The sequence below is a fragment of the Aethalodelphis obliquidens genome, unplaced genomic scaffold (genome assembly GCF_003676395.1).
Source record: "Aethalodelphis obliquidens isolate GAN/ISIS:26980383/991018 unplaced genomic scaffold, ASM367639v1 scaffold40, whole genome shotgun sequence".
Classification (NCBI taxonomy): domain Eukaryota; kingdom Metazoa; phylum Chordata; class Mammalia; order Artiodactyla; family Delphinidae; genus Aethalodelphis; species Aethalodelphis obliquidens.
This window is the reverse complement of record NW_020837984.1, coordinates 106,979-127,865: the sequence shown is the minus strand read 5'-3', so window position 1 is coordinate 127,865 and position 20,887 is coordinate 106,979. Positions and strand designations below refer to the sequence as shown.

The 20,887-nt window shown below is 38.0% G+C and overlaps 1 protein-coding gene across 3 annotated transcripts in view; it reads left to right on the top strand.

The window, feature by feature from the left end:
• The window catches only part of ASB3 (ankyrin repeat and SOCS box containing 3), a 93,512-nt gene extending 83,753 nt beyond the window's left edge, over window positions 1–9,759 (top strand). For all 3 annotated transcript variants that reach the window (XM_027131656.1, XM_027131658.1, XM_027131657.1), the window contains one exon: window positions 8,020–9,759. In XM_027131656.1, the coding sequence (XP_026987457.1) occupies window positions 8,020–8,225 (206 nt within the window). In that variant the 3' untranslated portion in view covers window positions 8,226–9,759. The remainder of the gene's footprint in view (window positions 1–8,019) is intronic.
• The last annotated feature ends 11,128 nt before the right edge of the window (window positions 9,760–20,887 follow it).

Sequence of the window (20,887 nt, the reverse complement as noted above, 5' to 3'; positions counted from 1 at the left end):
CCTAAAGGTGGGAGAGAGGAAGATGAAATTGCTTATCATTGATTAAGTTCCCTTTCACTTTATCTTTTCTCTAATAGTGAGGTAGTTGTACAAATTGAGCTTTCATCTTTTTTTTTTCCACTTAGCACACATGGCCGAGTGCCTTGTACCTACATAGCTATATGGGTTAGGTTTGCACTTCCCAAAGTGGGTGACCTGGCACCCATACTTCTGATGTACCTTAATGAATTGTAGTTCATGTTTGACTGTTCAGTGGACCTGTGATTACATCATCTAGTTTTAACCTAACCAATTCTCAAAAATTGGTCAAGCGGCTTAAAAAGATTCCTGCAAAAATAACATGTTATGTGGATGATACTAAAGGTACCAATACAAGTGAACCAACAAAATAATCATAGAGCTACACTCCTATTTTTTTTTTTTTTTTTTTTGCGGTACATGGGCCTCTCACTGTTGTGGCCTCTCCCGTTGCGGAGCACAGGCTCTGGACGCGCAGGCTCAGCGTCCATGGCTCACGGGCCTAGCCACTCTGCAGCACGTGGGATCTTCCAGGACCAGGGCACGAACCCGTGTCCCCTGCTTCAGCAGGCAGACTCTCAACCACTGCGCCAGGGAAGCCCTTTTTTTTTTTTTAATTTAATTTATTTATTTTTGGCTGCATTGGGTCTTTATTGCTGCATGCACGCTTTCTCTAGCTGTGGTGAGTGGGGGCTACTCTTCGTTACAGTGCACTGGCTTCTCATTGCAGTGGCTTCTCTTGTTGCAGAGCACGGGCTCTAGGGTGCACGGGCTTCAGTAGTTATGGCACATGGGCTCAATAGTTGTGGCTCATGTGCTCTAGAGCACAGGCTCAGTAGTTGTGGCGCATGGGCTTAGTTACTCCACGGCAAGTGGAATCTTCCCAGACTAGGGCTCAAATCCGTGTCCCCTGCGTTGGCAGGCGGATTCTTAACCACTGCACCACCAGGGAAGCCCTACACTCCTATTTTTATCAGATAGTCATGTCATATGATAAAAAAGCTGACCACCCAATCTGAGCTGACGAGAAGTTCAAAAGTATCAAGAAAAATATTTAAAATATGGTTCACCTTAAAAAAATAAAATAAAATATGGTTCACCTCCACTAATGTTAACAGTGAGCCTTGATGTTAGTATGTAGTGTGCATTGAGATATTAGGTAATGAAAATATCATAATCAGCAAGACACTCTAAGCATCCAGAACATAAAGACAAACCCTGTGATTTTTTCATCAATATTTAAGTCTTATGTTGCTCAGTCCATTATTTTTATAAAGTATACTAAACATAATGACAGATGCTTAGAGCTCCTTTTAAATTTGCTTATTCAATAGTGAAAAGACAAAAAGTTACATACCGTTGGGGAAATGCATGTTCTTGCTGCCACAGTAAAACAGACTGAAATAATATGGGGACAAAGTAAAATGCATTTCTTATTAGCAAATATTGTCGAAAGGAGCATAGAAAACATCGCTAAAGAGTTAAAAGAATAAAAATATAACCTTGCAAGTAGGAAGGATGGTATACTAAATTGGAAGAAGGTATATAATATTTATAACATGTCTCAGCTTAGGGTTGTTTTAAGATTATGTTTCAGTAAGAAAATATAAATAATGTTACTTTTCTGAGAGCCACTAAAGGAAATATGCACCAGAAAGAATATATTTGCAACAGTAATGACTTATTTAATAGAAAAATGTTTTTTGGAAAAGCTGTGTAAGACTGCTGATGGAGTGGCTTACTTTTCTGTAAATGTGAGGAAATGGAGATAACATCACACATGAAAGGAGTTTATTGCATCATTAATAGTCAGGCTAATACAGGAAAGGAGTTGAAACCAGAATTGCATGAAGTAATACTGTTGTGAATAATTTTATAAAAACATGACCTTTAAAATATATATATGCTTAGTGAAATAAACCATTACAGAAGGACAAAAAAAAAGAAGAAAATAAAATATATATAGTCTTTGTAGTACTTTATGATGAGATGGGAGTGACCATGATTATTGTTTATACATGCAGAGGTTTGGTCTTTATCTTGTGACAATATAAAAAAGAATCCTTGAACTTAACAATGAATTATGTACTTTTCTTTTGCAAAAATAATACTGTTCCAATTTTCTTAACCTTTTTTTTTCTTGGTAATAAATAGCTATGAATAGTATGAAACCTAGTACATATTTTCTAAAATTCTGTTGATTTAAGGTAAAAATGATATTTTAACTGAGTGAGAAAGCAAACTACTTTCTGAAAGAAACTTTGCTACGGGGAGATGAGTTCAAAAACAGATGCTGGGAAATATTTCTATTGTTATGTTATTTTCTTGCCAAAAACAATGTGCATCACCTAGAAAGACTCTTGTATTGACACACTTAAAATACTTGGAAACAGTTTCCTTAGATTTTGAATGCATTTAATAAAAATGTGAAAAAACGAAACTTTGTAATTAGCTTGTAAACTGATTGATACCAGGAAAAATAGAAATTTACCAGCTGAATTTTGATAAAAGTTTTGCATAATTGCTAGATGAGATAAGTTAGTATCCTGATTAGTTCAGCTAAGCCACAAGGTACTCCTCCTGTTTGAATCTACATGGTTTTTGTAAGATATTTTTTTAACTACATCAGTAGATTGGACCTAGAACCAAATCTTGGACTTGCCACGTCACTACAAATTAAATTAGTGAACCTTAGTCACCTTGCTTTTGTTAAAATATTATTATTGGGCTTCCCTGGTGGCGCAGTGGTTGAGAGTCTGCCTGCCAATGCAGGGGACACAGGTTCGTGCCCCGGTCTGGGAAGATCCCACATGCCGTGGAGCGGCTGGGCCCGTGAGCCATGGCCGCTGAGCCTGCACGTCCAGAGCCTGTGCTCCGCAACGGGAGAGGCCACAACAGTGAGAGGCCCGCGTACCACAAAAAAAAAAAAAAAAAAAAAATATTATTATTAAAAATTTTATCAAAATTAAAATTGGTTTTATACTGTTAATAGATAAATGAAGTTATTTTAAATATGTACCTTATTTCATTTTAGCTTATTCTTCTAATTTTATGTATTTTATTTGTACTTAGTGTAGATAATGTTAATTTAGTAGTATACATATATAATTTATATGTACGTAAATATCCATACATTGGGGTTATGTACTCAAAGACTTTTCACTAATTGGGTGTGCAGTCAAACAACATTTGGAGATCACTAGATTAGATGGTGCCTAGGATATGTATGGTATTTTACAGTTTATAAAATGCTTTTGCAAATGTGTTCTAACTTGAAACTTATCAACAACCTTTTGATGCACAGGGGTGTCAGTTATGTTCATTTTATAGATGAGGTATTATTCCCATTTCATAGAAAAGGAACTGAAAGTCAGAGCATTTAAATGACTTGCTGCAGGTCACACAACTAGTTAATAATGGCTCATCAACTCCAACTCCAGGCTTATTACTGGGTGGTGCTTTTCCCATTCATTCCATTCATTGCTGTTCTACTGGTCATTCTTTAAGTTTTGATTTCCTGCCCTAATCTGTCTCTTATTTGTTCTTCAGAGTCCTCAGGTTGTTGCTTTTTAAATTTTGTCCAAGTTTTTAGTTGTAGTCAGTGGGAAAGAGAGAGACTGTACAAGTAAATTAAGAAGGACTGGGAAGAAAAGGATGGAACCATAAAGACATTATATTAATGATGATAATACACATTGTAGTAGATGGCCCAAAAGTCAGATAAATACCTTTGATGTAGAAAACCATGCAGAGGAACCATAGAAATAAAGTCTAGGCAGATACATCATTTGAATATTGGCATGAAGGCAGGCTAGAATGGTTGTAGGAAATATAGATAATGGGTGTGTATGATGTACATGTAGTTCTGTGCTATAGTAAACTTGGCATTAACAAGAATAATGAATTAAGAATTGTGGGGTTTAGTCTGATCATTGTTTTGATTTTAGTACAATTCCATAAAACATGTGGCCTTCTATTTTGATTGTTCTGTGTATGTACAACAAAATTAACAAAATTGAAGACTTTATATATATAGAAATGAATAGTTAAAAGTTGCTTATCTAACAGATCTAGAGATAACTGGGTTTAACATACTAATTTGAAACTGATTGGGTTAGAAAAGTGACTTAAAAGTATAGCATGGGCTTCCCTGGTGGCGCAGTGGTTGAGAGTCCGCCTGCTGATGCAGGGGACACGGGTTTGTGCCCCGGTCCGCGAGGATCCCACGTGCCGCAGAGCGGCTGGGCCCATGAGCCATGGCCGCTGGGCCTGCGCGTCTGGAGCCTGTGCTCCGCAACAGGAGAGGCCGCAACGGTGAGAGGCCCGTGTACCGAAAAAAAAAAAGTATAGCATGGTTTCAGACATCATTTTCTAGACTATGATCAGTGCCATAATGTAGGAAAAGAGAGATTTATTTAAGAAATTAAAATCTGATTTTAACAAGTTTTCATGAAAGTTATGTTTTACATACAGCTTCTGGGCTATTCCATATTTTATATATATATATATATATATATATATATATAAAATGTATGATTCTTTAAATCTATTTTTTTTAATTTATTTTATTTATTTATTTTTGGCTGCATTGGGTCTTCGTTGCCACATGCGGGCTTTCTCTAGTTGTGGCGAGTGGGGGCTACTCTTTTGCAGTGCGTGAGCTTCTCATTATGGTGGCTTCTCTTGTTGCAGAGCACAGGCTCTAGGCGCGCGGGCTTCAGTAGTTGTGGCACGTGGGCTTCAGTAGTTGTGACACGCGGGCTCAGTAGTTGTGGCTCATGGGCTCTAGAGCTCAGGCTAAATAGTTGTGGCACATGGGCTTAGTTGCTCCACGACATGTGGGATCTTCCTGGACTAGGGCTCGAGCCTGTGTCCCCTGCATTGGCAAGCGTATTCTTAACCACTGTGCCACCAGGGGAGGTCCCATGGGCTTTTCCATATTATAAATTCAAGGCATGACTTGATCTTCTCTCAACCTGGTGACAACACATCTGGAAATACTATGCATCACTAAAACTTTCATAGGAATTTTGCATGCTTTGAAATATTGCATATATGATTATACAGTTCCCTTAGTATTTACTGGCATATTAAACTAAGATGGCACTGATGGGTATATTACTGTCTGTGTTAATAATCCATAGGTAAAAGACTCCCTCAAGTTCAAATGAATACAGTTCTTACCTCTAATTGTTCATCAGGCCAGCGATTTATTTTGCTCACAGGACGAAAACCAAAATGGTGCAGTTGAAATTGGAACCCGTAACTGAAGTAGCTATACCCTTTCCTTTTTTATTATTAAATGGAAAGATCTTCCAAAACTTACGATAGTTTCAGTGGTTTAGAAGTTGTTAGAGAAATATTTTAGGCTTATCACAGTTTAGAGAACCCTAGACTTGGGGTCAGATCATTTGGATCTAGTGTCAGCTCTGTTGCTGTATGATGTCAACACAGGCAAGTCACTTAAGCTTTCCATAACAAATGTGTATTGGTCCAGTTTGGCTTGATCACAGATGATTAAGCTTCCACACCCATGTCAGCATAAACAAACAAATGGTTTATTTAGTTGTAAAAGATAGGGCTGCAGTGATGTAGTCAGACTGCCTCTTAGAAAGGCTTGTCTGCACTGCAGGAGGCTGTGGGACAGCCAGAGGAACACTCCGCAGTCAGCCTGAGGAGTTGTAAGTCAGTGTAGTCTGTCAAGTTGGTGAAGCTGGAGAAGTGTTAAGGATTCCTTACCTCCGAGTGAGCAGCTCTCCTCCAGGTTACACAGCCATCCTTTGTCTTCCTTCTGGGTGTGTGGTAAGTATCTACATTAACAAAAATGTGCAGAATGAAGAGATTTCAGTTTAACAGGATGCATATTAAACTCTAACCAAATAGGAGTAAAAATTCTCTTCACCAATCTCACTGTGATCCACACAATCTAGTCTTGTCATTTTCTCTGTCAGTCCCATTTGACTATGCTTATGGCATGCTCAGGGTTTGCAGCTGATAGGCCACTTTCCAGTATGCCAGCATACTTTGGCCCTACCAGCTGAGTTGTGTGCTTACCAAGAATCAGTTATGCTCATTTCCAAAACCTGTATTACATTTGTGCATACCCAGTGACATTAGGACCAATTATTGTTCCTGATCTCAGTGGGTGAGAAGGTTTCCTTAAGTGTAATAGTTGAACATGGGCAACCTACTTGTTGAAATTGAACCTGCTTACTACTCCTTTGGAAAACTGTGGAGGTTTGCAGTTTGAGCATGCTTTCCATGTGGTTTCCTGCTAATCTCTCTAGTGTTCCCTTTATCTGTGTTTTCTCATCTTAGAAGGGAGAATGATGATTCTTCCTTTAAGTTTACAGAAAAGGTTAAAATTTAAACAATATATAAATATGGAAACAGTGAAAGTAAATGTGCTATATATTGTAGATGCTGTAATCTTATTTATAATGGGGAGTCTATGTGACTCATGGTTTAAGGAAATACTCTTCTTTGACTCGGGTTTTATGTACAAAATCGGGTAACTTTGCTGCTTTTCTTATTTGGCATTTTGAAACACTATGGATTGAGGAGTTTCCCAAACCCTGAGTGAACTAAACTAAACTTAAACCAATAAGCTGAAACTAAAATGTAAGATGATGGACTAACTTCAGTGGTCTGGAAGATGTTAGAGAATTAGCATGTCTCAGGCCCTGTGGGTTATTACAGTTTAAAGAACCCTAGACTTGGCGTCAGACCAGCTGGTCTTATATCAGCTGGGCTCTTGATAGCGCTTGTCTCTGCTGCTCTGATCCTGGCGTGTTAATCATTGGTACATTTCACAGGGATTTACAAAAGATTTCTTGGACTAATAAAAGGCATTAGATTTGATTCACATAAAACCACTAGCTGTTTTTAGTGCTCTTGGTTTTCATGGACATTAACTTCTTTAGTTAACGCTTTTCATCTTGGAAAACAAAACCAGTATCTTACGATTCTTAATCAAGCATATGTGGGTTATCCTTTAATTGGTTATTAGCTTTTGGCAGCAGTGGTTTTAGCATGTGTATGTACACATGCACATTTTGGGGTCATATGCACTTGAGTTTGAATCCTGGTCTACCATGTACTAGATGTATGACCTTTGGAAAGTTACTTAAGCCTCTTTTTTTGTGTGTTTTTTTGTTTGTTTGTTTGTTTTGTTTGCGGTACGCGGGCCTCTCACTGCTGTGGCCTCTCCCGTTGTGGAGCACAGGCTCCGGACGCACAGGCCCAGCGGCCATGGCTCACGGGCCCAGCCGCTCCGCGGCATGTGGAATCCTCCCGGACCAGGGCACGAACCCGTGTCCCCTGCATCGGCAGGCAGACTCTCAACCACTGCGCCACCAGGGAAGCCCTAAACCTCTTTTTAAACCTCTGTTTTCTTATCTCTGTGAGAGCATGATAATATCTACCTCACGGGGGTTAATGAAGATAAAAAGAGGATGTGTATCGGCATACAGCATAGTAGGCATTTGATAGATGGTCCTTTTCTCTCTGTGTCAATTTTTAAATTTCATTCTGTATCATGGATAAAAAGAGCAAAACTTATGTAAGCTACATTTTTATTCACTTGAATGTGGTAGGTCTGGAGACTATTTGCAATGAGAGTAAGAGGGAAGTAACGTTTGCTACTGTGTGCTTCTATCATTTCTAAAGTTAGATCACCCATTTCTTAAGTCCGAACTGGTATTGGCAGAAATTTAGAATTTGAACATTTAGTTTTATATGGCCCTGGGTACTGACTTTGGAATTTGTGGCCAGAAATCGGAGGAAGAAGAACCCAGTGAAGGCTGTAAAAAAGAATAAATAAATAAAGTTTATTCTGGTCATCCTGGCCCAAGTAATCTATTTTCAAAAGTAAGTCTAAGTAACATATCACTTCTCTTCTACTACGCAGACGTGGGGAAAAAAAGGGCATTTACCTTAATGTACTGTTATATCTTTCTGGTTCAAACATTTTAATCTTCCTTTTTCTGTTTGTTTCTCCAGCCTCTATTCCATCCCTGACCCACCTTTGTCGTTTGGAAATTCGGTCCAGTCTAAAACCAGAGCACCTACGATCTAACAGTTTTATCTGTCAGTTGCCACTTCCCAGAAGCCTACATGATTATTTGCTCTATGCAGAGGTTTTGAGGATGAATGAAGTTCCAGAACTGGCAGTTATTCAAGATGGAGAAATCAGTGAAGCTACTTAACACAGGTCATGTCTTACTCTGAAAACCACCAAGATAAGGAGCCATGGAGTACAAATTCTTCACGATTTTATTGTCACAAAAGATGATTTTTGTGTGGTTGGTTAGGTTTTAGAGGGCAGTAGTTTAATACAAATGTTTACAACTAAGCTCCCTGGTAAAAAAGTATAAACCTCACTAGTGTCACTTTATTGCAGTTTTATCATCAGTACACTTTATGTTGTAAATTACCTAACAATTTTCTGCTTTATTCTGTTAATGAACTGTGGCTAAACATGGTGTATTTCCACCTATGATTCTATGTTTACCTAGGGCTAGTATTTAGAAGGGAATGCATAAAACTTCACTGGATATGTATACACAGTGGAGTTAAATCTCTCTTATACTTATAAAAGAACTATCTTATATTCTATTCTCATCTCTTAATTCAGTTGAAATTCATTGGCTTTTCACAGGTAAACTCAGGGGAGAATTCTTTCTTTAAAGACTATAGAAAATGAATCATTTTGCTGTTGTTTTTTTTTTCCAGTTCCTTGATACTCTCTTTGGCTAAAAAAGATTCCTGTTTCTGCAAAGGCAAGAACAGACCTAAACTCAAAGATATGCTCAGTTGAAAAAAAAGAATTAGGTTGGTATTGAGATAAATGTGCATTTTACACAGTATTAATTAGGAGACTGGGAGAGACATTTCTGTGGTACCATCTTTAAAGAAAGGTATGTATTCCTGAGTTGCTCAGTATCAAATAAAACTGAAGCTCCATTCAGCCTCCAAATCAGAGGGCACCTTTGATCCTGTGAAGCAATGATTGCTAGTTCTATTAATGTTATAGTGGGTTTCTTTTTTACTATCTGGATACATTATCAAATAGTCCATGAAATTTAAACCTTAACATCCTAGGTTAATGAGACACTGCCTCATTGGTTTTGCAATTGCTCGATATGAATCTAGAGTCAGAGAGGACTGAACACTGTAACAGGTGAGCTATGTTAAGAGACTGTGGGCAATAGTCTTGAGAAAAAGTTTATGAATGCATTAATGTTGTGATAGACGACTAGAGATGGGGTCCAAAGGAGGGCAAATATTCTGTCCTATTGGGATGCTGTGACTTAAAATAGATGGGAGTGGGTTAGCCAGATTCATCTCTGATAGGCTTTTGCTATTTGGTAAAAGCAGTGATGATGGCGTACCAAATGATGGAGACATTAGGGTCCAGGGGGATGACTAAATTCAGCACAGATTAGGGCTGTAGTTGCTGCCTGTGGGGTGGGGAGTTTGACTGTAGTTATACAGGCAGAGATAAGGGTGGATATGGAAAAACAGGTGGAAATTCTGATAGTTACTAAATTCTAAAAAAGTATGTATTATGTAATATTTTTTAAATGTCTGTATTTTTCCAAACCCTAAGTCTCTGATTTTTATATAACCAGTTTTTTGTTAGGGTCCATTGTACATAGAACGTTTACATTTGAGGGTGAATCTTTTCATGTGTTTTTGTTCATGTTCAAATATGTAATAAATTCAACTACTCATAACTTACTGAGCTTTTATTCTTAAAAATCTCAAAATATTTCAGATACATTAAAAACCCTTAGTATTTAAAACATAAATGATTTTACTTACTGTATAAATGCATCTTTCTTTTAGACTATTTTATAATATTTATGATTTTTATGACTAATAACAAGGACTCAGTGAGAAGTCTAATCTAAAAGTACCTGAAGGTGGGTGAATTATAGTCACAGCCTCTGATCAAAATGATACATCCAGTTAGTGTGAACTTTAAGCTCTGACCTACATGCACCATGGTGCTTTAATACTCTTAAGGTCACAGTGAACCTGAGGAAGAACTCCATACAGTAGTTTTCTAATGGTGGTACATATCCAGAGCAGGACGCGAATTGGTTTTAATAACAATTGTCAAGAGTTTACCCTTCCTTGATCTGATGTTGTCCTTTAAGTATATTTCCTGCTGATCCTTCCTGTCATAGGACATCTTTCTGTGATCATTTGATGTAATAGTGGTAATCTGGACATCATTTCTTTTTTTTTTAAAGTAAACTTTTTATTGACATTTAACACATATATAAAAAAGTACACAAATCATAAGTATACAGACAGATTACAGTTGACCCTTGAACAACATGGGAGTTATAGGCGCCTACCCTCTGCACAGTTGAAAATCTCCATATGACTTATAGTCAACTGTCTATATCCATGGATTCATCCGACGATGGAGCCAATCAACTGCAGATTGTGTAGGATTGTAGTATTACTTTTGAAAAAAATTTGTGTATAAGTAAACCTGCACCAGTTCAAACATGTTGAAGGGTCAACTGTAGTTTTACAAAGTGAAAACATTGCATAATCAGCATGCAGTTCAAGAAACAGAATTATTAACATCCTAGGAGTTCCCTTTGTGGCCCTTCTAGTCACTGTGCTCTTGCCAGAAGGGTAACTACTCTTCTGGGTTCTAGCACCAAAAATCAGTTTTTCCTGGAATCATCCACTATGCTGTCTTTTGTTTCCTGTTACTTTTGTGCACATTTTCAGATTCATTTGTGTTATTGTATATAGTTATAGTCATTGAACTTCATTTTTTCATTTCCCTCTCCCTTTTGCCCAAGTAGCAAGTGTCTTGATATGCAGCTTTCTGGTGGCCCTACTTCCCAGATCAGTTATACACTTCTGTTGTCCCATGACCACTTATGACATTCATAATCTTTGAGAGGCAGCCCAAGTGTCACATTTATGTCACGTGATCAGTTGATATCTCTAACTTTAGATCTGTTCTTCCCATCTGTCTATCTGTAAACCTGTATGAAGATCATGTTTTATAGATCTTCAAGTATCGTGCCAGGTACAGTTTCAAGACCTCTGAGTATTTTTGATTGGTTACTCTCTAAAATTCTACTGTATTTTGTTGGTCCTCAAAAACTTATCATAAAAACTGTGATAAGAATGTAAATAATTATGTATCTTCTCTGGAACAGTGGACTTGGTTCCATCAGCAAGGGGTATAGAAAGAAGTTGGGAAAATCTGTCTAAAACTTTGCCCTTCATTTTTATACTCCTCTATATTCTTGGAGGTATATTCCCCTAATTATATTTCTTGTTTGGTCATAGAAATATATGTTTGAAGAAGCACTCTCAGTACAATTATTGCTAGCAGGTCCCTAGTACTATTGTGGAAAGGTTTTAAATAGCGGGAATGGTTGGTTGAAGGGCTAGTGAAGTTGCTAGTAATGTAGCCATTTCCAGTTTTATGATCAAGTGTTTTAGATCTAACAATTTGTGAGAATAACCAGTAAAACTGCACACTGCCTTCCAATTTCATGGGTTCATCCTCTGTATAAAGTAAATGGAAGCTCAGCCTGCTAGCCTATCCAAATACTCAATTTAAAGAGGATCTGGGGCTTCCCTGGTGGCGCAGTGGTTGAGAGTCCGCCTGCCGATGCAGGGGACATGGGTTCGTGCCCTGGTCCGGGAAGATCCCACATGCCGCGGAGCGGCTGGGCCTGTGAACCATGGCCGCTTAGCCTGCGTGTCTGGGGCCTGTGCTCCGCAACGGGAGAGGCCACAACAGTGAGAGGCCCACCTACCGCAAAAAATAAAATAAAATAAATAAAAATAAAGAGGATCTGTAAGCCAAAGGGATCTCTAAAACTTTACCTTTGAGCTGGGAACATAATAGAAACACCTTTGGTACTATTAATTCCCCTGAATTTCCTGTGCTAGAGCACTTGCCTCCTCCCTTCTCTCTTTTCCCAAGCAGCTAGTCACACATAACTGAGGTGTCAAGACTATGTGTAGGTAAGAGCCCAAACCAAGAGATTTCATTACTCATGACTCTACATGACCTGGGTAGTTTATCTGAAAGATGGGTGTCCCCTCATCAGGAAAGGAGTGCTATATTCTATCTAGAGCATTATCTAGAGCTAATGCTGGATCTCTGAGTTTATACCTACACAGTCTCTCTAGGAGAAGGTGGTGTTTATGACTTCAGGTAAAATAAATATGGCCCATGTTTGAAGGCTTAGAGACTATCATAGTAGTTTTATAAACACACCTGGTGATTTTTATCCTTTTTCATTTTTTAACAAAACATTTAAGGAAAATTTAATATTCTTGTGTGCAACTGTTGAGATTTTTTGTTTTGCTTTCTCTTCCATTGCTTGTTTTTCTCTTAGTTTATCTTCATCTGTATTTATTATTATTGTTGTTGTTATTGTTATTAAATGACAAGTGGTCATTGAAACATAATACCTGGCAGTAAGTAAACTTGTTTTCTTTTTTTGTTAGAGTTAATAGAAACCTGTGGTTTTCCTGAGACAGGGAACTGATTATGCTTAGTATTTTTGTGACATATTGGTAGAAAAATGTATAGTCTTATTTGTAATAACATGTCAGTAGTTTACACTGAGAGGAGGCCAGTCTGAATTATATTTTTTATGGAAACATATACTTTAGGCACAGATTTTAAGTACATAGTTTCTGCAGTTGATTTAATGAATAAAACATTTTAAGTAAGGGGCATCTGTTAACCTGTCCCTTTGCTAATATATGTCTTTTAAAGATTTTAAAAATTCTTTTTAAAAATCTTAAAACTCAGCAAGAAAAGGGAGGAAGAGAGATGGAGCCATAGTCCTATCATCCAGACCCAGTATTTCTGTTATATGTTGGAATATTTTCTTTCTCTTAAGGTTTTTAAAAATCTGTATACAGCTTTGAGGAGTGTTTTTGTTTTATCATAGCTAAAATCAAACCCACCTTTACAATTTTGTACCTGATCAAGCCTTTTCTTTATCATGTTAATGATACCTCCAGCCAGGCTCAAGCCATGAGTTATGACAAATTTTGAGTTGGTAGGAATGAAAAATAATGAGGCATTTCTGGATTGATTCTTTTCCTAAGGCATCTGCGTAAAGCAAACAACCCCTTCCTCCTTTTTGTACAGGAAAAAAGAGAATGGAGGTGAGACCTTTGTGAACTGTGCTAGTCATCTGGTCTCAGTCCAGGTTAGTTATGTAGTTACCCTGTTATAACTATGTATTGTGTATGTTTTTAATGAAAGAATTTAAAATACCATTGTTGCAGTAAAAAATTAGTGTCTGCATGATTTTTCTGTCTCTTGGCTTCTTTTTCATGCATAGCACTAATAGATGAAGCAGAACAGGTGGTAATTGCCATTGGCACACTGAGACTTGTGAATAGCATCTGTTTATGTCTCTTTTACCATCAAATGGTTAGCATAACCTTCTCTTCACTGCTTTTCTATGTGGATGATAAAAGTCTATCGTGAGTCATTATAAGGTGTTAATTTACACTCTTTTTCTAACATGGAATAGGTGAAGAAGAAAGTCCATCTGGTGTTTAAATATGACTATGATTTGAATCAAACAATTAAAAAGAAGGCCTAATACTTTTGAGGTTATTTTGGAATATTGGATCAAGTAATATGTGCCAAAGATATCAATTGCAAGCCAGAGTAGTTCCATAAATAGATGCATTAGTTAGTAATGTGTAGTCTGGATTTTAGTTTTGACACGTAAAAATTATTTACTTTATTTTAGACAATAAAACATTCAAATCCTTATGGTCTTCATCTTGCTTGTAATTATTTGGTTTTATTAGCCCACTCTTAAATGTCATAGTGTGGTATTTGTTTATGCATGTTGATGCAAGTGCATACTTTTTTATCACTTTATTATGGAAAATTTTAAGCCTATAAAAAATAGAGAATTTTATAATGAACTTCCATGTTCCCACCACCCAGCTTTGATAATTATCAACTCATGGCCACTCTTATTTCCTTTTCCTCACCAATTGCCTTTCTTCCATAGCATTTTGAAGTGAATTCCAGACATAACATTGGTAAATATTTTAGTATATATCTTTAGAAGTCACAGATTCCCTTTTTTTTGTTGTTTTAATTGCGGTACGCGCCACCCCCACCCCACCCCCGTCGCGGAGCACAGGCTCGGGACGCGCAGGCCCAGCGGCCATGGCCCACGGGCCCAGCCGCCCCGCGGCACGCGGGACCCTCCCGGACCAGGGCACGAACCCGCGCCCCCTGCATCGGCAGGCGGACCCCCAACCACTGCGCCAGCAGGGAAGCCCACAGATTCCCTTTTAAAAAACATAATGATAATACCATCATTATACCACCTTAAAAATGAATAATTTCTTAATATCAAATATCCAATCAGTATCTACATATTTTAATTGTTCTATAGCTTTTTTAATGGTTTGCTTAAATCCGGATCCAAAAATATCACTGTGATGTGAACTTTTTTTTCTTTAAAATTTTTTGGTTGAAGGTATTAGGTTATTTTCTTATAGAGTTTCCCACAGTTGAAATTTTGCTGATTGCATACCCATGCTGTCATTTAACATATCTTTTGTTTTTTCTTGTCTTAGTTATATATTCCTGTATAATAAGTTGCCTCAAATTTAGCAGCTTAAAATAATAATTAACTTTACCTCACACAGTTTCTGTGGGTAATGAATTCAAGAGTGGCTTGTTGAGTGGTTATGGCTAGGGGTCTATCATGAGATTGCATTCAAACTGTAAGCTGGGACTGCAGTGGAGGAATTAGTCTCCACCTGTTGAAGGGAGGAGTATCAAAGAATTTGTAGACATCTTTTTTTTTAATAGTTAAACTTCTAATTAATTATTTTATTGAAGTAAAGTTATTTATAATAATATATTTGCTTAAGGTGTACTACATAGTATTTTTATAGCTTATACAACATTTAAAGTTAATATAAAATATTGGCTGTATTCCCTGTGCTGTACAGTATATCATTGTAACTTACTTATTTTATACATAGTAGTTTGTACCTCTTTATCCCCTACCCCTATTGTGCCGTCCCCTGCTTCCCTCTTCCCACTGGTAACCATTAGTTTGTTCTCTGTATGTGTAAGTTTGTTTCTGTTATATTCATTCATTTATTTATTTTTTAGATTCCACATATAAGTGATAGCATATAGTATTTGTCTGACTTATTTCTCTAGGAATAATACCCTCCAGGTCCATCAGTGTTGTTGCAAATGGCAAAATTTCATTCTTTTTTATGGCAGTATTCCAGTGTGTGTGTGTGTGTGTGTGTGTGTGTGATCTTCTTTATCCATTCATCTGTTGATGGACACCTAGGCTGCTTCCATATCTTGGCTATTGTAAATAATGCTGAGCAGAACATCGGGGTGCATGTATCTTTTTGAATTAGTCTTTTCATTTTCTTTGGATATGTACCCAGGAGTGGAATTGCTTGATCATATGGTAGTTCTGTTTTCGTTCTTTTGAGCAATTTCCATACCATTTTCCGTCCTGGCTGAACCAGTTAACATTTCCTCCAGCAGGGTACTAGGGTTCCCCTTTCTCCACATCCTCTCGAGCATTTGTTATTTGTGGTCATTTTGATGATAGCCATTCTGACAGGTGTGAGGATATCTTTATTGTAGTTTTGATTTACATTTCTCTCATGATTAGTGATGTTGAGTATCTTTTCATGTGCCTGTTGGCCATCTCTAAGTCTTCTTTGGAAAAATGTCTGTTCAGGTCTTCTGCCCATGTTTTATTTGAGTTGTTTGTTTTTTGATATTGAGTTGTATGAGCTGTTTTATATTTTGGATTCTCACGTCTTGTCAGTCATATCATTTGCGAATAATTTCTCTCATTCAGTAGGTTGTCTTTTTGTTTTGTCAATGGTTTCCTTTAATTAGGTCCCAATTGTTTATTTTTTGCTTTTGTTTCCTATGCCTTAGGAGACAGATCCCCAAAAATATTGCTATGATGTATGCCAAAGAGTGTTCTGCCGACTTTTTCTTCTAGGAGTTTTATGGTTTTCGGTCTTACATTTGGTGTAGCCATGTTTTTCTTCACTACACTTATTTCATATAAATTGGTAGTCAAATGTAGACAAGGATTGGCTACATAGTTTGCAGAGCCCAGTGCAAAATGAGAATATGGGGCCGTTGTTCAAATTTCAAGATGGGGACAGCAGAACATTAAACCAAAGATGGGGTCTTTCTGAGTACAGAGCCCTGGGTGATTGCACAGATGATGAAATCAACCCTGGATGTAGAGGCTTGATCAGATTCACATTTGATTCTCATACACTTTTTTTTCTCCTTACAGTACTACTTGATAGATGCTGAGTACTTTATCTCTCCTGGTGATGTTGGCAGCCATTGGTGATCATTAGCTAGATCTATTAATTAATTATAGATTTATTTATCTATTAGCCATAATACTTTCAAAAAGAGAACTTACCTTAAGTATTTGGTTACCCTGACATCTAATACATACAGGAAAAACAGTAAAACGCTTGGTTCATTTGGATAATGAATTGATTCTCTAATGTCTTTTATTTATTATTATTTTAAAGATTGATTTATTATTATTTATTTGTGGCTGTGTCGGGTCTTAGTTGCGGCATGCAGGATCTTTTGTTGTGCCTCATGGGCTCTTTGCTGGGGTGTGCAGACTTCTCTCTAGTTGGGGCATGCAGGTTTTCTCTCTCTAGTTCTGGTGCACAGGATTCAGGGCACGTGGGCTCTGTATTTTGCAGCATGCAGGCTCTCTAGTTGAGGCGAGTGAGCTCCGTAGTTGTGGAGCACGGGCTTAGTTGCCCCGTGGCATGTGGGATCTTAGTTCCCTGACCAGGGATCAAACCCGTGTCCCCTGCATTGGAAGGCAGATTCTTTACCACTTGACCACCAGGGAAGTCACTCTAATGTCTTTTAAAAATGATTGATAAGTTTTTTTTTAATATTAACATAAACATGGATTTTTTTATGTATTGTAATCCATTGTAGTTATTACCCTTACTGATACTCATTGTCTCTCTCTTTTTTTTTTTTTTTTTTTTGTGGTACGCGGGCCTCTCCCGTTACGGAGCACAGGCTCCGAACGCGCAGGCTCAGCGGCCATGGCTCACGGACCTAGCCGCTCTGCGGCACATGGGATCTTCCCAGACCGGGACAGGAACCCGTGTTCCCTGCATCGGCAGGCGGACTCTCAACCACTGCGCCACCAGGGAAGCCCCATTGAAGCCCCATTGTCTCATTTTAAACTAGCATTTAAGTAGTCTTTGGTTTTCTGATGGTAAGATATTCCAGGTTTATTGTGTATATTTCCTTCCTCAGACCCGAAATTAGCCGTTTTTCTAAAGAGCTTTACTTTTTTCAGAAGTGGTATTATATAGACTATAATACACATAGAGAGTAATCTTGGCATTAGCGCTGTTCATTTCTACTGGTTTGATCATTGTTTGTTCAGTGAACAGAGCTAAGAAGTAAGTATATGTTAATTCCATTCATCATATTCTGCAAATTGATACTTCAGATCTAGGACTACATTTTTAAAATTCAACTTCAGTGATCTTACATTTGTGTATTTCCTTTATTATATGCTGAAAATCCTACTTCTCAGTGATGCTAACTATAACGCATTTGTTTTATACAAGAGTCACACACAGTAGTCTCACAATAACAATTTCTACATTACCATTAATAATATTAGTAAAAACGTTCAAAAATTTTCCTCCCTCAGTTCTTTTTGTATATTTAGGTATATATTTCACTAGGGTTATACAGTCAAGTTGCTATGTTTTAAAGTCACTTGAATGTACAGGATCATGTGTTTCATTTTCAGTCTTCTAAGGATTTTTAAATTTTAATTTTGCTTTATAATTATCAGAGTGTTTACATGATTCAAAGTTAGATGTTAAAAAAAATATTCAGAGAAATCTGGCTTCTGTCCCCTGTTCATCCTATTTTCTCGCTCTCCGAAGGGAAGTTTTTTTTAATAGTTTTTTAAAGTTTGTTTTAAACATAAGCATATATATTTTCAAAGCCCGCCCTTAGATAAATAAAAGAATAGTGTATACGGTTTTCCTGTATCTTTTTCACTTAATGTATCCTGGAGATAATTCTATAAGAGTATATAGAGCTAGTCCTCATTTCTCTTCACAGCAACCATGTTGATGTACCATGGTTTATTCAGCCTTTCCCCCTATTGACGGACATTTGGATTATTTCCAGTCTTTTGCTATTACAACGGGTGCTGCAGTGAACAGCTTCGTGCTCTTTGTATTTTTGCCTGTTTCACTTTGGAAGATTCCTAGAAGTGGAATTGCTGTGTCAAAAGGTAAATGCACATGCAAGTTTGCTAGATACTGCCAAATTCCCCTTCATAGGTAAGTAGTATATACCAGTAATGTATGAGACTGCCATTAGAGAAAGTTGTCAAACATTTGGGTATTTGCCAACCTCATAGGTTAGAAATATGTATCAGTATAGTTTCAGTTTGCATTTCTCTAGTGGAACATCTTTTCATATTGATTGGAGGAATGGGTCCAGTTTTTAAAATTTTTATTTTGGCTGCATTGGGTCTTCATTGCTACGCACCGGCTTTCTCTAGTTGCAGTGAGCAGGGGCTATTCTTCATTGCGGTGCTCGGGCTTCTCACTTCGGTGGCTTCTCTTGTTGTAGAGCACGGGCTCTAGGCACGTGGGCTTAACTAGTTGCAGCATGCGGGCTCAGTAGTTGTGGCTTGCGGGCTCTAGAGCGCAGGCTCAGTAGTTGTGGCGCACGGGCTTAGTTGCTTGGCAGCATGTGGGATCTTCCCGGACCAGGGCTCGAACCTGTGTCCCCTGCATTGGCAGGCGGATTCTTAACCACTGCGCCACGAGGGAAGTCCCTGGATCCAGCTTTAATGATTTCTGTAAAACTGTCAGGTTATTCTAACAACATTTATTAGAAAATTCATCTTTTCCCTATTTATTGAGATACTACTATTTTTTAAAACATCTTTATCGGAGTATAATTGCTTTACACTGTTGTGCTAGTTGCTGCTGTATAACAAAGTGAATCCTCTATATGTATACATATATCCCCTCCCTCTTGTGTCTGCCTTCAACCATCCCTACCCCACCCCTCTAGGTGGGCACAAAGCATGAGCTGATCTCCCTGTGCTATGAGGCTGCTTCCCACTAGCTATCTGTTTTACATTTGGTGGTATATATATGTCCATGCCACTCTCTCACTTGGTATAAGCTTACCCTTCCCTCTCCCCATGTCCTCAAGTCCATTCTCTATGTCTACGTCTTTATCCCTGTTCTGCCTCTAAGGTCTTGAGAACCTTTAGATTCCATATATATGTGTTAGCATACGGTATTTGTTTTACTCTTTCTGACTTACTTCACTCTGTATGACAGATGCTAGGTCCATCCACCTCACTACAAATAACTCAATTTAGTTTCTTTTTATGGCTGAGTAATATTCCATTGTATATATACGTGCCACATCTTCTTTATCCATTCATCTGTTGATGTACACTTAGGTTGCTTCCATGTCCTGGCTATTGTAAACAGAGCTGCAGTGAACATTGTGGTACATGACTCTTTTTGAATTATGGTTGTCTCAGGGCATATGCCCAGTAGTGGAATTAGAGGGTCATATGGTAGTTCTATTTTGAGTTTTTTAAGGAACCTACATACAGTTTTCCATAGTGGGGTATCAGTTTACATTACCATTAACAGTGCAAGAGGGTACCCTTTTCCCTACACCCTCCCCAGCATTTATTGTTTGTAGATTTTTAAATGATGGCCATTCGGACTGGTGTGAGGTGATACCTCATTGTAGTTTTGATTTGCATTTCTCTAATGATTAGTGATGTTGAGCATCCTTTCATGTGTTTGTTAGCAATCTGTATATCTTCTTTGGAGAAATGTCTATTTAGGTCTTCTGCCCATTTTTGGATTGGGTTGTTTGATTTTTGGATATTGAGCTGCATGAGCTGCTTGTGTATTTTAGAGATTATTCCTTACTCAGTTGCTTTGTTTGCAAATATTTTCTCCCATTCAGAGGGTTGTGTTTTCATCTTTTTTATGGTTTCCTTTGCTGTACAAAAGCTTTTAAGTTTCCTTAGGTCCCATTTATTTATTTTTGTTTTTATTTCCCTTTCTCTAGGAAGTGGGTAAAAAAGGATCTTGCTGTGATTTATGTCATAGAGTGTTCTGCCTATGTTTTCCTCTAAGAGTTTTATAGTGTCTGGCCTTACATTTAGGTCTGCAATCAGTTTTGAGTTTATTTTTGTGTATGGTGTTAGGGAGTGTTCTAATTTTATTCTTTTTTTTTTTTTTTGCGATATGCGGGCCTCTCACCGTTGTGGCCTCTCCCGTCGCGGAGCACAGGCTCCGGACGCGCAGGCCCAGCGGCCACGGCCCACGGGCCCAGCCACTCCGCGGCACGTGGGATCCTCCCGGACCGGGGCACGAACCCGTGTCACCTGCATCGGCAGGCAGACTCCCAACCACTGCGCCACCAGGGAAGCCCTAATTTTATTCTTTTACATGTAGCTGTCCAGTTTTTCTAGCATCACTCATTGAAGAGGCTGTCTTTTCTCCATTGTATATTCTTGCCTGCTTTATCAAAGATAAGGTGACCATATGTGCGTGTGTTATCTCTGGGCTTTCTATCTTGTTCCATTGATCTATATTTCTGGTTTTTTGCCAGTACCATACTGTTTTGATTACTCTAGCTTTGTAGTATAGTCTGAAGTCAGGGAGCCTGATTCCTCCAGTTCCGTTTTTCTTTCTCAAGATTGCTTTGGCTGTTCGGGGTCTTTTATGTTTCCATACAAATTGTGAAAGTTTTTGT